At 45.4% G+C, this 12,057-nt stretch overlaps 1 protein-coding gene across 2 annotated transcripts in view; it reads right to left on the reverse strand.

Moving 5' to 3' along the window:
* Positions 1 to 11,947, reverse strand: part of LOC310834096 (uncharacterized protein) — a 14,749-nt gene extending 2,802 nt beyond the window's left edge. The window contains exons 1-6 of one of the 2 annotated variants that reach the window (XM_083717470.1): positions 11,822 to 11,947; positions 9,463 to 9,621; positions 6,597 to 6,773; positions 5,065 to 5,361; positions 1,439 to 1,504; positions 78 to 296 (exon numbers count right to left, since the gene is read on the reverse strand). In XM_083717470.1, coding sequence (XP_083573596.1) covers positions 78 to 296; positions 1,439 to 1,504; positions 5,065 to 5,361; positions 6,597 to 6,773; positions 9,463 to 9,616 — 913 coding nt within the window. In that variant the 5' untranslated portion in view covers positions 9,617 to 9,621; positions 11,822 to 11,947. Of the gene's footprint in view, positions 1 to 77; positions 297 to 1,438; positions 1,508 to 5,064; positions 5,362 to 6,596; positions 6,774 to 9,462; positions 9,622 to 11,821 lie in introns of both variants that reach the window. The other variant, XM_083717469.1, reaches the window with a different exon arrangement.
* Positions 11,948 to 12,057: the final 110 nt, after the last annotated feature.

Raw genomic sequence — 12,057 nt, forward strand, 5'->3', positions numbered from 1 at the left:
AGGTGCTAGGGTGGACCAGAAGGAACTGCTGGGTATCCTTAAACCGGAGCGTGTTTTTGCATTGTGTTCAGACCCACCTTGGCCAGGGGGAGACCCACAGGTCCCTTTCCTCGTCTTCTGTCGCAGGGCTGACTGCCAGCTGCTGTTGCGGTTCCTGCGGAATATGTGAGGCGGGTGGCTGTTAATCAGTTCCTTCAGGCGCTTCAGCACCTCTTTCAGGGGCTTCTTTGCCGCCATTTCTGAACAAGAAGAATAACAAGCCATGTCATTGTTTGGGGAAGCGGCACCAAGCCAGGCTGGGAAAGGAAGGTGAAGAAGACTCAGGAATTTCACTGCTATCCAGAGGGGCAGTGCAAACAGGTCAGCCTTCATGCGTCCCAAATGGGTCCCTGGCAAATGTTTTGGACTAGAACTCCCATCAGCCCACCAAACAGCTGTCTTCAAATATCTGAAAGGCTGTCCCACCATGGAAGATAGAACAAGATGGATTCCTGCTGCTCTAGAGGGCAGGACCTGAATCAATGGATTCAGATTGGGAGAGGCTATGGAAAACAGATTTGAAATTCATGGCATGTTGTTCACTAAAAGAAAACTACATGAAAGTGATGTACCAGAGGTATTTGGCTCCTGTTAAATTAGCAAAAATGTACAGAACAAGTACAAATACTTGCTGTAAATGGAAAGAAAAAGAAGGCACCTTTTATCATATGTAGTGGACATGTAAAGTAGTAAAGAAAAAATTGGGAGATGATGCATAATGAAATGGAAAAAAGGTTCAAAATAATTTTTGTTAAAAAACCAGAAGCTTTCTTATTAGGAATTACAGGTACCAAGTTTCCAAAAGATCAGAAAAGGTTGTTTATATATGCGACAACACCCACATGGATGCTACTGGCCCAGAGATGGAAGGAAGAGACAACACCGATCAGAGAAGAATGGCAAATCAGGATGATGGACTATGCCAAAATGGCAGAATTAATTGGGAAGCTCAGAAATCAAGAAGACAATAACTTTAAAAAAGAATGGGAAAAGTTTATAATTTATATACGAGACCATTGCAAGCAGGTTAAAACATTGGCAGGATTTTAAACACACTTGTAATGTAAAGGAAACTATGGACAATTCAGCAGGAAAAAATATTTTGATAAATATTCATATGCAGTTGTAATGATTTTCATTAGGACTCATGGAAGGGATGGGGGAAAGTCAGAAGATTCAGAGTAATCTCAGTATTTGGATTTTGAATTGTTGTTTGTTGTATATTTATATTTTTAAAAAATCAAATGAAAACAGAGAAGGAAAGAGATTCTGACTCAATCACAGAAATGACTTTCTGACGGGAAGAGTTCTTCAATGGTGGAACAAGCATCACAGACCACAGCCAAGAGAACAGGTCCATTCCTTTGTCCCAAACCTCCTCCTCCCCAAGTTTACAGACCTTGTGCTGCTCCTTCTTCCTTCCAGGACTCTAGCACAGGTTGGTGGCCGGGATCTGCAGCAGCTTCTGCTGAAACAAAAGAAATCAAGGTTTCTTTGTATTTTTCTGTTTTGTGTTGTATTGTGTATTTTTTTGTTTTTTGTTTTTTTGTTTCTCTTATGTTTTCTTTGTAATCTTTAAAAAATCTGAATAAATATTATTATAAAAAAAAGAAACAAAAGAAATCAAGGGATGCATTGCATCAGCGTTTGGGCTGTCCTGCTGGAATTTCAGGTGTAAAGTCCCTCCTAGAGAAGAATGGCAGATCAAGTTGATGGACTATGCCGAAATGGCCAAATGACCGGAAGAATCAGAAGTCAGGAAGACCAAAATTTCAATAAGGGATGGGGAAAATGTATAACCTATCTTAAAAACCATTGCAAACAGTTAAAATCGCCAATAGGATTGGAATATCACTTGCAGTTTAAGGGTGAATTTTGGACACAATGGAGCTGTAAAAGATGTGGATTATCATAAAAGATGCAGGAGGAAATGATTAACAGCAGCACCCACAAAGGGGAGGAGGGAAGTCCAGGATATTCCTTGGAATCTTGTTTCTATGTTGTATGTTTGATATGTGACTGTAAAGTTTGAATCTGAAAAAGCAAATACCGTAAATTTCGCTCTATAACACGCAGATTTTTTCTCCTAAAAAGGAAGGGGAAATGTCTGTGCGTGTTATAGAGCGAATGTGTGGTCCCTGGAGCCGAAAAATCAAGCAAAAATCAAATCGCGGGGCTGCACGCTGCACAGAGAAGCCAAACTTGAAAAGAGGAAGCGGCTGCTTTCCTGCATTCTGCCTCAGGGTCTTACTGCCCACCCTTCTCTGTTTCCTTGCTGTGTTTGCTGAAACGGAACAAAGAGCAGGGAAAGCCCCTCCCCTCCAGGCAAGCTCCGGTGCTGCTGGGGGAGAGGGAGAGAGAGGGGGGAAGGGAGAGAGAGAGGGGGGGGGAGGGAAGGAGGGTGGGAGGGAGAGAGAGAGAGAGAGAGAGATGGCTGGCTGGCTTGGGTGGGGGAAAACTTTTGCCTTCCTTTCCTCCCTACCCCTCTCCTGCATTCTTAGCCAGCTGCTTCTCTGCACACCCCTCTCCTGCTCCTTGTCCCTTCTGTGTTTTTCCTTCCCTCCCCACTTAAAATGTGGTTACAAAGCATAGATCCTCAGGATCTTTGCATTGGGTCACCCCAAATTCACCATCAGATCACATAGCATGTCCATGGCTACAGCCTGCACCAAAAAAATCACGCACCCACTGTTGCCTGGGGCTGCAATGGTGCAAAAACGTGGTTAAAAAGCATGGATCCACAGGGATTCTCAGGATCCTTGCATTGGGTCACCCCAAATTCACCATCAGATCACATAGCATGTCCATGGCTACAGCCTGCCCCCCCAAAATCACGCACCCACTGTTGCATGGGGCTGCAATGGTGCAAAAACGTGGTTAAAAAGCATAGATCCACAGGGATTCTCAGGATCTTTGCATTGGGTCACCCCAAATTCACCATCAGATCACATAGCATGTCCATGGCTACAGCCTGCACCAAAAAAATCACGCACCCACTGTTGCCTGGGGCTGCAATGGTGCAAAAACGTGGTTACAGAGCATGGATCCACAGGGATTCTTAGGATCTTTGCATTGGGTCATCCCAAATTCACCATCAGATCACATGTCTGTGGCCACAGCATGAAGCCCAAAAATGATACATCCACTGTTTCATTCAGAATGTTTTTTCCCTTGTTTTCCTCCTCTAAAAACAATGTGCGTGTTATGGTCAGGTGCGTGTTATAGAGCGAAAAATACGGTAAATAAATCTGGGTGCAACTCAGCTTGCTGAGAGGGGTTTGCATGGGGTAACAGGGTGCATCATTTTAGGAGGTGAAACTTAACTGTTGTTCATTTCTTCGGTGAAGTGTCTTAAAAATATGTTTCTGGGATATGAGGAATTCAAATCCGCTATTATTTTTGAGATTGGACAACATTTAGCTTGGCCACTCTACATTTGACAAAGAAGCACATAAAGCATTTTCGGAAAACCAACAAATTTTAATTTTAATTGAGAGCCAGTGTGGTGTAGTGGTTAAGAGTGGTAGTCTCGTAATCTGGGGAACCGGGTTCGCGTCTCCGCTCCTCCACATGCAGCTGCTGGGTGACCTTGAGCCAGTCACACTTCTCTGAAGTCTCTCAGCCCCACTCACCTCACAGAGTGTTTGTTGTGGGGGAGGAAGGGAAAGGAGAATGTTAGCCGCTTTGAGACTCCTTAAAGGGAGTGAAAGGCGGGATATCAAATCCAAACTCTTCTTCATCTTCTACCTTCAGGAAATGTCAGGTAATGCTAAATGCTAAAAAATAAATAATAAACTATCCTAGAACTGCAAGTACTTGGCAATCATTTTTAATGATTTCTATGCCATTTTGCACACATTTTACGTACCAAGCAAAACTAAATTGTATTAATTTAAACAAAATATCTGTTGAGTTTCCAAGTCACGTTGCAACTTTTTAGCACTCCTTGTTTTTGGAAGCTGGAAGCTGAAGAAATTCAACATGCCCTGATGGGTTAATGGAGTGGGGGACCCCCAGCTCCCCTGGACCACTTTCTTCATGCTGACATCTCTCTTATCTCTTTGATGTTTAGAGGGAGAAACCTGAGGTTGCATCCAGCTTTACGATTCCCTGCTCCTCTTCCTATTCTTAATCTGGACCTCCAGGGGGAGAGGTCCTCTTGGATCTGCCTCCTGAGAAGAAAGGGGCAAGGCCGCCTTTTTTGTCTCTCCAACCAGACAGCCAGGACTATAGAACTCTTTCCCTAACCTTTAATAAACGTAAGAACGTAAGAGGAGTTTGCTGGGTCCGGCCAATGGCCTTTCTAGTCCAGCATCCTCTTCTCACAGTGGCCAAAGAGATTTTTGCGGTGAACCTTGCAGCAGGACCCGAGTCCAAGAGCTCTCTCCCCTCCCGCCATTTTGAGCAACTGGTAATTCAGAGGCTTTGCTGCCTCTGACCGTGGAGGCAGAGCAGAGCCATCCTGGCCAGGAGCCCCTGGCAGCCCTCTCCTCCTCCACCAATTTGTCTAGCCCTCTTTAAAAGCCATCCAAGTCGCTGGCCATCACTGCCTCCTGTGGCAGGGAGTTCCACAGCTCAACTTTGCCCTGTGGGAAGGACTTCATTTTATCTCCCCTGAGTCTTCCAACCTTCAGCTTCATGGGACATCCCTGCGCGCCAGTTGGAGAGGGGAGAAAAACTGTATCCCCTCGCTCCATGCCAGGCATCGATTTCTACCATGTCACCTCTTTGAATTGGACTGTGGGGTTCCCTCTCTCCTTCGTACCTCCGTGGGGGGATCCTCCAGGACCTCCTCTGCTTGGCTCCGCCTCTCCTGCTGCAGGGCGGTCCAGAGGGTCAGTGGGCATGGCTTGAGGAGGAGGCTTGGTTTGGATACATTGTGGGTTTTTACCTTGTATTTTTATGTTGTGAACCCCACTGAGATCTATGGAGGATGAACAGCTGTACTAATGAATGAATTAATAGCAAAGTGCAGGTCCCGAGTCAAACCTACTGCCATAAAGGGCTACCCACAGCCTCACTTACTTGTGGGATGTGAGCCAACCATCCCTTGCCAGGATCTCCTGGGTGCCACGTTGCCCGGACTCTTGGCATTACCAGGTGGGATGTTGGAGAGGAGCAGCTGGCTCATGGCAATGTTGGCCAGGAATTTCTCTAGGATGGGGAGCAGGGAGGCTGATGAAGCTCGCCTGCCCATGGTGACAAGCTCTGGTTCTCGGGCGGAAGGAAGCCCCCTTTTCTCCTCTGGAGTGAGCAAGACGCTCCAAGGCCTGAACTCTGTCCCCTTCTGCCACAAAGTCCAATCCACCTTCGATTCCGTGTCTAGGAAGAACAAAAACACTCCAACTGAAGGCGCTGAGGGATGGGATGCCTCTCCTCTCCTCTCCTCTCCTCTCCTCTCCTCTCCTCTCGAGGCCTCAGCCCCGGCTGTTTTGGGACTACAGTTCCCATCATCCCTGACCACTGGACCTGCTAGCTAGCAATGATGGGAGTTGCAGTCCAACAACAGCTGGGGACCCAAGGTTGAGAAAGACTACATCAGCTGGCAGCAATGGTTCTCCAACACACTGCCTCGCCAGAGTGGCACATGCTCTGGCTATCTCCCTCTTGGACTACTGCAATGGGCTCTACATTGTACTACCTTTGAAGGTGACCCAGAAACTACAACCAATCCAGAATGCGGCAGCTAAACTGGTGCCTGGGAGTGGTCACCAAGACCACATAACACTGGTTCTGAAAGACCTACATTGGCTCCCAGTAAGTTTCTGAGCACAATTCAAAGTGTTGGTGCTGACCTTTCAAGCCCTAAATTGCCTCGTCCCTGTATACCTGAAGGAGCGTCTCCACCTCCATTGTTCAGCTCGGACACTGAGGTCCAGATCCGAGGGTCTTCTGGCGGTTCCCTCTCTGCTAGAAGTGAGGTTACAGGAAACCAGGCAGAGGGCCTTCTTGGTAGTGGCACCCACCCTGTGGAACATCTTCCCATCAGATGTCAAGAAGATAAAGAACTATCTGACTTTTAGAAGACATCTGAAGGCAGCCCTGTTTAGAGAAGCTTTCAGTGTTTGATATTTTACCGTGTTTTTCATATTCTGTTGTGAACCACGTGGAAGTGGCAACCCAGCCAGATGGGCGGGGTATAAATTATTATTATTATTATTATTATTATTATTATTATTATTATTATTATTATTTGCACACAAACTGTGCTTTTCCAAGGGATCTGGGTCAAAGTCAGATCCAATAGAACCTGCGCCCTAAAAACCTCAGAGAGAGAAAATCAGGATGTGGGAAAGAGTGTCTCTCTTCCCCACTTACTCCTTCAGCTCTATTTACTTTCCAAGAGAGAAAAAATATAACCTCCTCAGCCCTTCACAACTAAAGGGGTGATGTAGGTGCTCAGAGGTTTTCCAGGCACTGGTGCCATGTTATTAAGCTCTGATTTAAATGTACACCTGCCCTACCAAGAAGGTGCAGGGCAGATGACATCACCTGCCTCCACCACCATTGTCTGCCCTTCCCACTGCCTTGCTAGAGGTGCAACCCCAGAGGCTCACCTTCCTGGGCTGAACTCAGGGCCTCCACCTCCTCCATGGTCCATGGCTGCTGCCTCTCCGGGGAGCTGTTGACGGAGGAGCTGGCGGTTGCTAACCATGGCTGGCTGGGGCGGTTCTGGGGCAGCTCCCTCAGGCACCGCTCCAGGTTTTGCAAGGGGGTGCTGTTCCAGCTGGGTCCTACCGAGAAAGGGCATGCAAAGCTGTCAGCTACACAACTGCACCATGCTGCTGTTCATTGATTATCTAGGTACCAACTTTCATTCCAAGAAGAAATACCAAAACAGTCAAGGAGTCATGGAATCACAGAGTTGGAAGGGACTCATAGAGTCATCTAGACCAACCCCATGCAAGACGGAGATAGTATCTTAAGAAAGGGCAACAGCAAAACGACACTCAAACCGATTGCAGAAACACAGCTACCTGGAATTAAAATTTACAGTAAAACAACAAGTATAAAACATACATAATTAAAATATATAATGTACAAGTACATTAAAACAGCGTAACAATTAAAATAGTTTGACTAGCCGTTCCCTAAAACATAAAACATTGAAAATTATTATTATTTCTGAAGGCAGCCCTGTATAGGGAAGTTTTTGATGTTTGGTGTTCTATTATGGGGAGGGGGTTATTGGGTTGTTGTTTTTATTGATTATATATGCTGTTCTTATTGTTGGGTTGTTTTTATTGTTGGGTTGTTTTTATTGTTGCGTAGCTGTTTTTATCCATTATATATGCTGCTGGAGGAGGGCAGGGCATGGTTTTATTTGACGGGGGTGGCGGGAGGGAAGAGGAGAAGGCGAGATCTACGTGAGATAGCTGCCTGCATGGCATTCTTTGATGAGGGTGGAGGGAGGGAGGGGAAACTTCAATGTGGGGGTGCGACAAAAATATTTTCGCACCGGGTACCACCTGACCTTGCTACGCCACTGCCTAGAGGGGCACAGGCAGTGGGACATCCAGTCAGTGTAACTGTCTGTTCCACTGGTCTGGATCTTCTCCTTTATGTGACCTGGAGGATGCGCCTGGCTCTGGCTGACTCCATAAATGAAGAGCCGAGTCATGCAGCCATTTTCTCAGTTGTTGTTTTTCTCTTGTCTTGCTTGCTGATCTTTTGCTGCCACACTGCTCACCTGCAGCCATTTTGTGATCTTAATGTAATTTTGCCAGCAGCAAGCAGCACACGAGTTCAGTCTCCATATGAGACAAACTCACACAGTTTCTTTGTGTATCTATCAAGCAAAGTCTGCTTTTCAGGGATCATATCGCAAACTGAAATGTGTCAATTTTTTGTTACTTTACTCAGAAAGACACTTGTGTCGTTATTCTTTTAAGAGGGATCAAAAGGGAACACCAGAAATAAACTTAACTAAGAGATTAAAACGAACCTGCAAACTAGCTTCCAGCTATATTGAGGGGCATCTGCTCTGCTACATCACTTACTAGTTTGAGGGAGGGAAATATATTTTAGGCTGAGGTTCAAGTATAATTATTACTCTACTTTTTTAGCAGTCAGTCGTGTTTTCATTGTTCATCAGCTGATTATTCACTATCTTCTTCTGGTTCAGATATATCGTTTGTTGTTGGATTCTCCATTTATGGGCTATTTGTGTGTCCCCCCCCCCCAAGTTTTTTCCAGTATTTTATCCAGAAGATATTAGCATCCTTTACCGTTTCAAATCGTTTTCTTTTCCCTTTGAAATAGAAATTCCCTCTGGAAATTCCCACCTAAAATCAATAGACTTAGCTTTTAATGCCTTTGCTAGAAATTGAAATTTGTCTCTTTTCTTAAACAGACAGGGTGGGATTTCCTGTAAAATTATAATTTCTTTTCCATTGATTTTTTATTTCATTTCTCTACTTGTCATTAGTATCTTATCTTTAATCCAATTTGAAGTAAACCTTACAATACAATCTCCTGGCCATTTATTAGCTTTCGCTTTCACGGAGTTGACTCTAAATATTTTTTCTGTGTATCTGAGTACGTCCTCTTTCTGTAATCCTAACCAGGTGGTTAGATTCTCTATTATTTTCTTCTGTAATTTTTCCCCAGATTCCTCAGGTATCCCTCAAAATCTCAGTATTTTCTCTCTACAGTGGTACCTCAGGTTAAGAACTTAATTCGTTCTGGAGGTCTGTTCTTAACCTGAAACTGTTCTTAACCTGAAGCACCACTTTAGCTAATGGGGCCTCCCGCTGCTGCCATGTCGCTGCTGCGCGATTTCTGTTCTCATCCTGAAGCAAAGTTCTTAACCTGAAGCATTATTTCTGGGTTAGCGGAGTCTGTAACCTGAAGCGTATGTAACCTGAAGCGTATGTAACCTGAGGTACCACGGTACTTTGCATTTGTAGAATTGCAAGTTTATCCTAGGTAGCTTCATGTTTGATTTTAAACTCATCTATTTTTTTAATTTATTATATTCTTTCCTTGGTTCTCTATTCTCTTTTGTTATTTTCTTCGCAACTTCCTCCTAACCTCGAGCCTTGTTTTTTATTTCTTGTATTTTTTTAGTGTTCTTTGTTCTGTACTGTAAGCTCATTCACCTGCCCGACAAATGCTTTTGAGACTTCTGAGTTTGCCTCCATTCTTAGTTCCATTCTGTCTAATTTCTCTTCTAGTCCTTTAACCCTTTCATTCATTTCATTTTTCATTTCACCTAGATCTTTTTTCATTTCTCCTATATCTGTTTTCAATATGAGCCCCCTTGGTGGAACACAGGACCTGGCTAAGTGTGGACAGGCGTAGATCCCTTCTGCCTTCTCCAGTCACTGCGACTGCGTCACTCCTCTCTTCAAATACCCTCCCACCCCATGTTTTCTGAACCAACCAGTCCATCCGCCCCACTCTGTCTGGACTCTGCCTCACCCTCCAAATACGGGACCCATATCCATAGGTCAATTCCTGTCTCTGGGCTGCTGTGAGCAAGGGTTCCATCGGGGAGGCTAGAGGCCAGGTCTCGCTCCTCAGGATCTTCCTTCAGGTCTTGCACAAAGTTCCCATCCTCAAATTGTTCTTCCATTTTAACTGTTGCAAAAAAACAAGGGAGGGGGGAACCAGGGTCAAAGTGGAGCCAATCCTAATCTTTTCTCTCCCCCCATCACCCACCCTGCCTGAGAATTTCTGGTAATCCAAGGCAAACCATATTCAGATCAATTCCTTTGGAAAGAACAGAATCCAAACATACATTCACACCCCTGAAGGCCCTTTGAGAAGGGCCATAGCTCAGTGGCAGAATATCTGCTTTGACAAAGTTAAGCTTGGTGGATCAGGGGGATGCTCTGGACGTAGTGTATCTTGATTTCAGTCAGGCTTCTGACAAAGTCCCTCATGATATTCTCATGAGGAAGCTGGTAAAATATGGGCTGAACGAGGTACCCGTTAGGTGGATTTGTAGCTGGTTGACTGACCAAACCCAGAGTACGCATTAATGGTTCCTCATCATCCTGGAAAAAAGTGACAAGTGTGGTGCCGCAGGGTTCTGTCCTGGGCAAGTTGTTGTTTAACGTCTTTATAAATGACTTGGATGAAGAATTGAGGGGGATGCTCATCAAATCTGCAGATGACAACAAACTGGGAGGGGTAGCTAATTAATGCCACAGAAAGACGGAATCGGAATTCCAAATGACATTATCAGATTGGAGAACTGGGCCCAGACTAACAGAATTAATTTCAGTAGAGACAAATGTAAAGTTCTTCACCTAGGCAGGAAGAACCAGATGCACAAATATAGGATGGGGGACACCTGGAGAAGAATCTAGGGGCCTTGGTGGACCACAAGCTTAACATGAATCAACAGTGTGATGCAGCTGTAGTAGCAGCAGCAGCAGAAAAAAAGGGGGAAGGAAAAGGGGGGGAAGCTAATATTATTCTGGGCTGCATCAACAGAGGTCTGGTGCCCCAATCCAAGGAAGTAATGGTCCCTCTCTTTTCTGCCTTGGCCAGACCACACCTGGAGTCATATGTCCAGTTCTGGGCACCACAGTTTGAGAAGGATATTGACAAGGTGCAAGGTGTGCAGAGGAGGGCAATCAAGATGATCAAGGGTCTGGAAACAAAGCCTTAGGAGGAAGGGTTGAGGAAGTTGGGGATGTTTAGCCTAGAGAAGACTGAGATGTGATAAAATAGCCTTCTTCAAATAACTGAAAGACTTTTGCATGGAAGATGGAGCAAGCTTGTTTTCTGCTGTTCCAGAGGGGGTCACCCCAACCAATGAATTCAAATTACAAGGAAGGGGATTCTGAAAGAGACACAAGGAATAAATTTATGATAGTGAGAACTGTCTGACAGTGGAAGGGGCTCCTTCAGAAAGTGGTGGAGGTTTTGAAAACAGGTTTACGAACTTAATCCGTTCCTGAAGTCCGTTCTTAAACCAAATCCGTTCTTAAACCGAGGCACACTTTCCCTAATGAGGCCTCCTGCCACCGGTGCCCTTCCACCGTTTGGATTCCGTTTGTAGTCTGAGGTAAAGTTCGCAAACCAGAACACTACTTCCGGTTTTGTGGAGTTTGTAAGCCGAATATTTTTTAAACAGGGCTGTTCGTAAACTGAGGTACCGCCGTAGCAGCATTCTAATTCACAATTACCTCACCGTTTGCAATCCTTCTACCCAGATTCAACTTTTCTGAGAACCTTTGCTTTTACGGAAAAGTGACATTTCCCTTTCTTACAACTTCTACCATGTCACCTCTTTGAATTGGGCGTTGCATGGCTACTACTCCTGTGTAATCGTGGAATTTTGTGGCCTGGGGCTTATTCCAAGTCCCCTCTCTAGTTGCCGCCCTTCATTCCAAGGTCCCAGTTTGGGATACAACATTAAAACACAGTATTAAAACAACCTACAAGCGTTTCCGTGCGCTGTTCTGGTTCGCCAGAAGCACCTTAGTCATGCCAGCCACATGACCCAGAAGCTGTACGCCGGCTCCCTCGGCCAGTAAAGCGAGATGAGTGCCACAACCCTAGGGTCGTCTGTGACTGGACCTAAAGTTCAGGGGTCCCTTTATCTTTACCTTACAAGCGTAAAAATGAGCCGGCTCCTAAAAACAGACACCTCAGATGTCAGAAGCCGGGTTCTAGAGGTGAGTCTTCCGTATCCTCTGGAAGCTGTGTAAGGAAGGTGCCAGGAATACCTCTTTGGGGAGGGAGTTCCACCGTTTAGGGGCCTCCACAGAGAAGGCCCTGCCCTGGGGGATGCCCCACTGCGAGCCTCTGAGGGAGGAAAAATTACCGAGAGGCAGCACCTAAGAGGGTCTGTAAGGAAGGAAGGTTCTGGAGGGTAATGGCTGCGTCAGTTTGCTGCTGGGAATGAAGCATTCCTGAGCATTCCATTCTCACACAGTTCCATAACTGCCACCTTGGAGGCAGCATCATTTAACTGATTCCACAGAAACTGGCAAAAGCAAAGGAGGCCGGAACTTTTTGCCACATGAATCAAATTTCTCTCTTTTTAAATTTGTTTATTGT

This window comes from Podarcis gaigeae (assembly GCF_964106915.1).
Source record: "Podarcis gaigeae genome assembly, chromosome: 16".
In the NCBI taxonomy this organism is placed as follows: Eukaryota; Metazoa; Chordata; class Lepidosauria; order Squamata; family Lacertidae; genus Podarcis; species Podarcis gaigeae.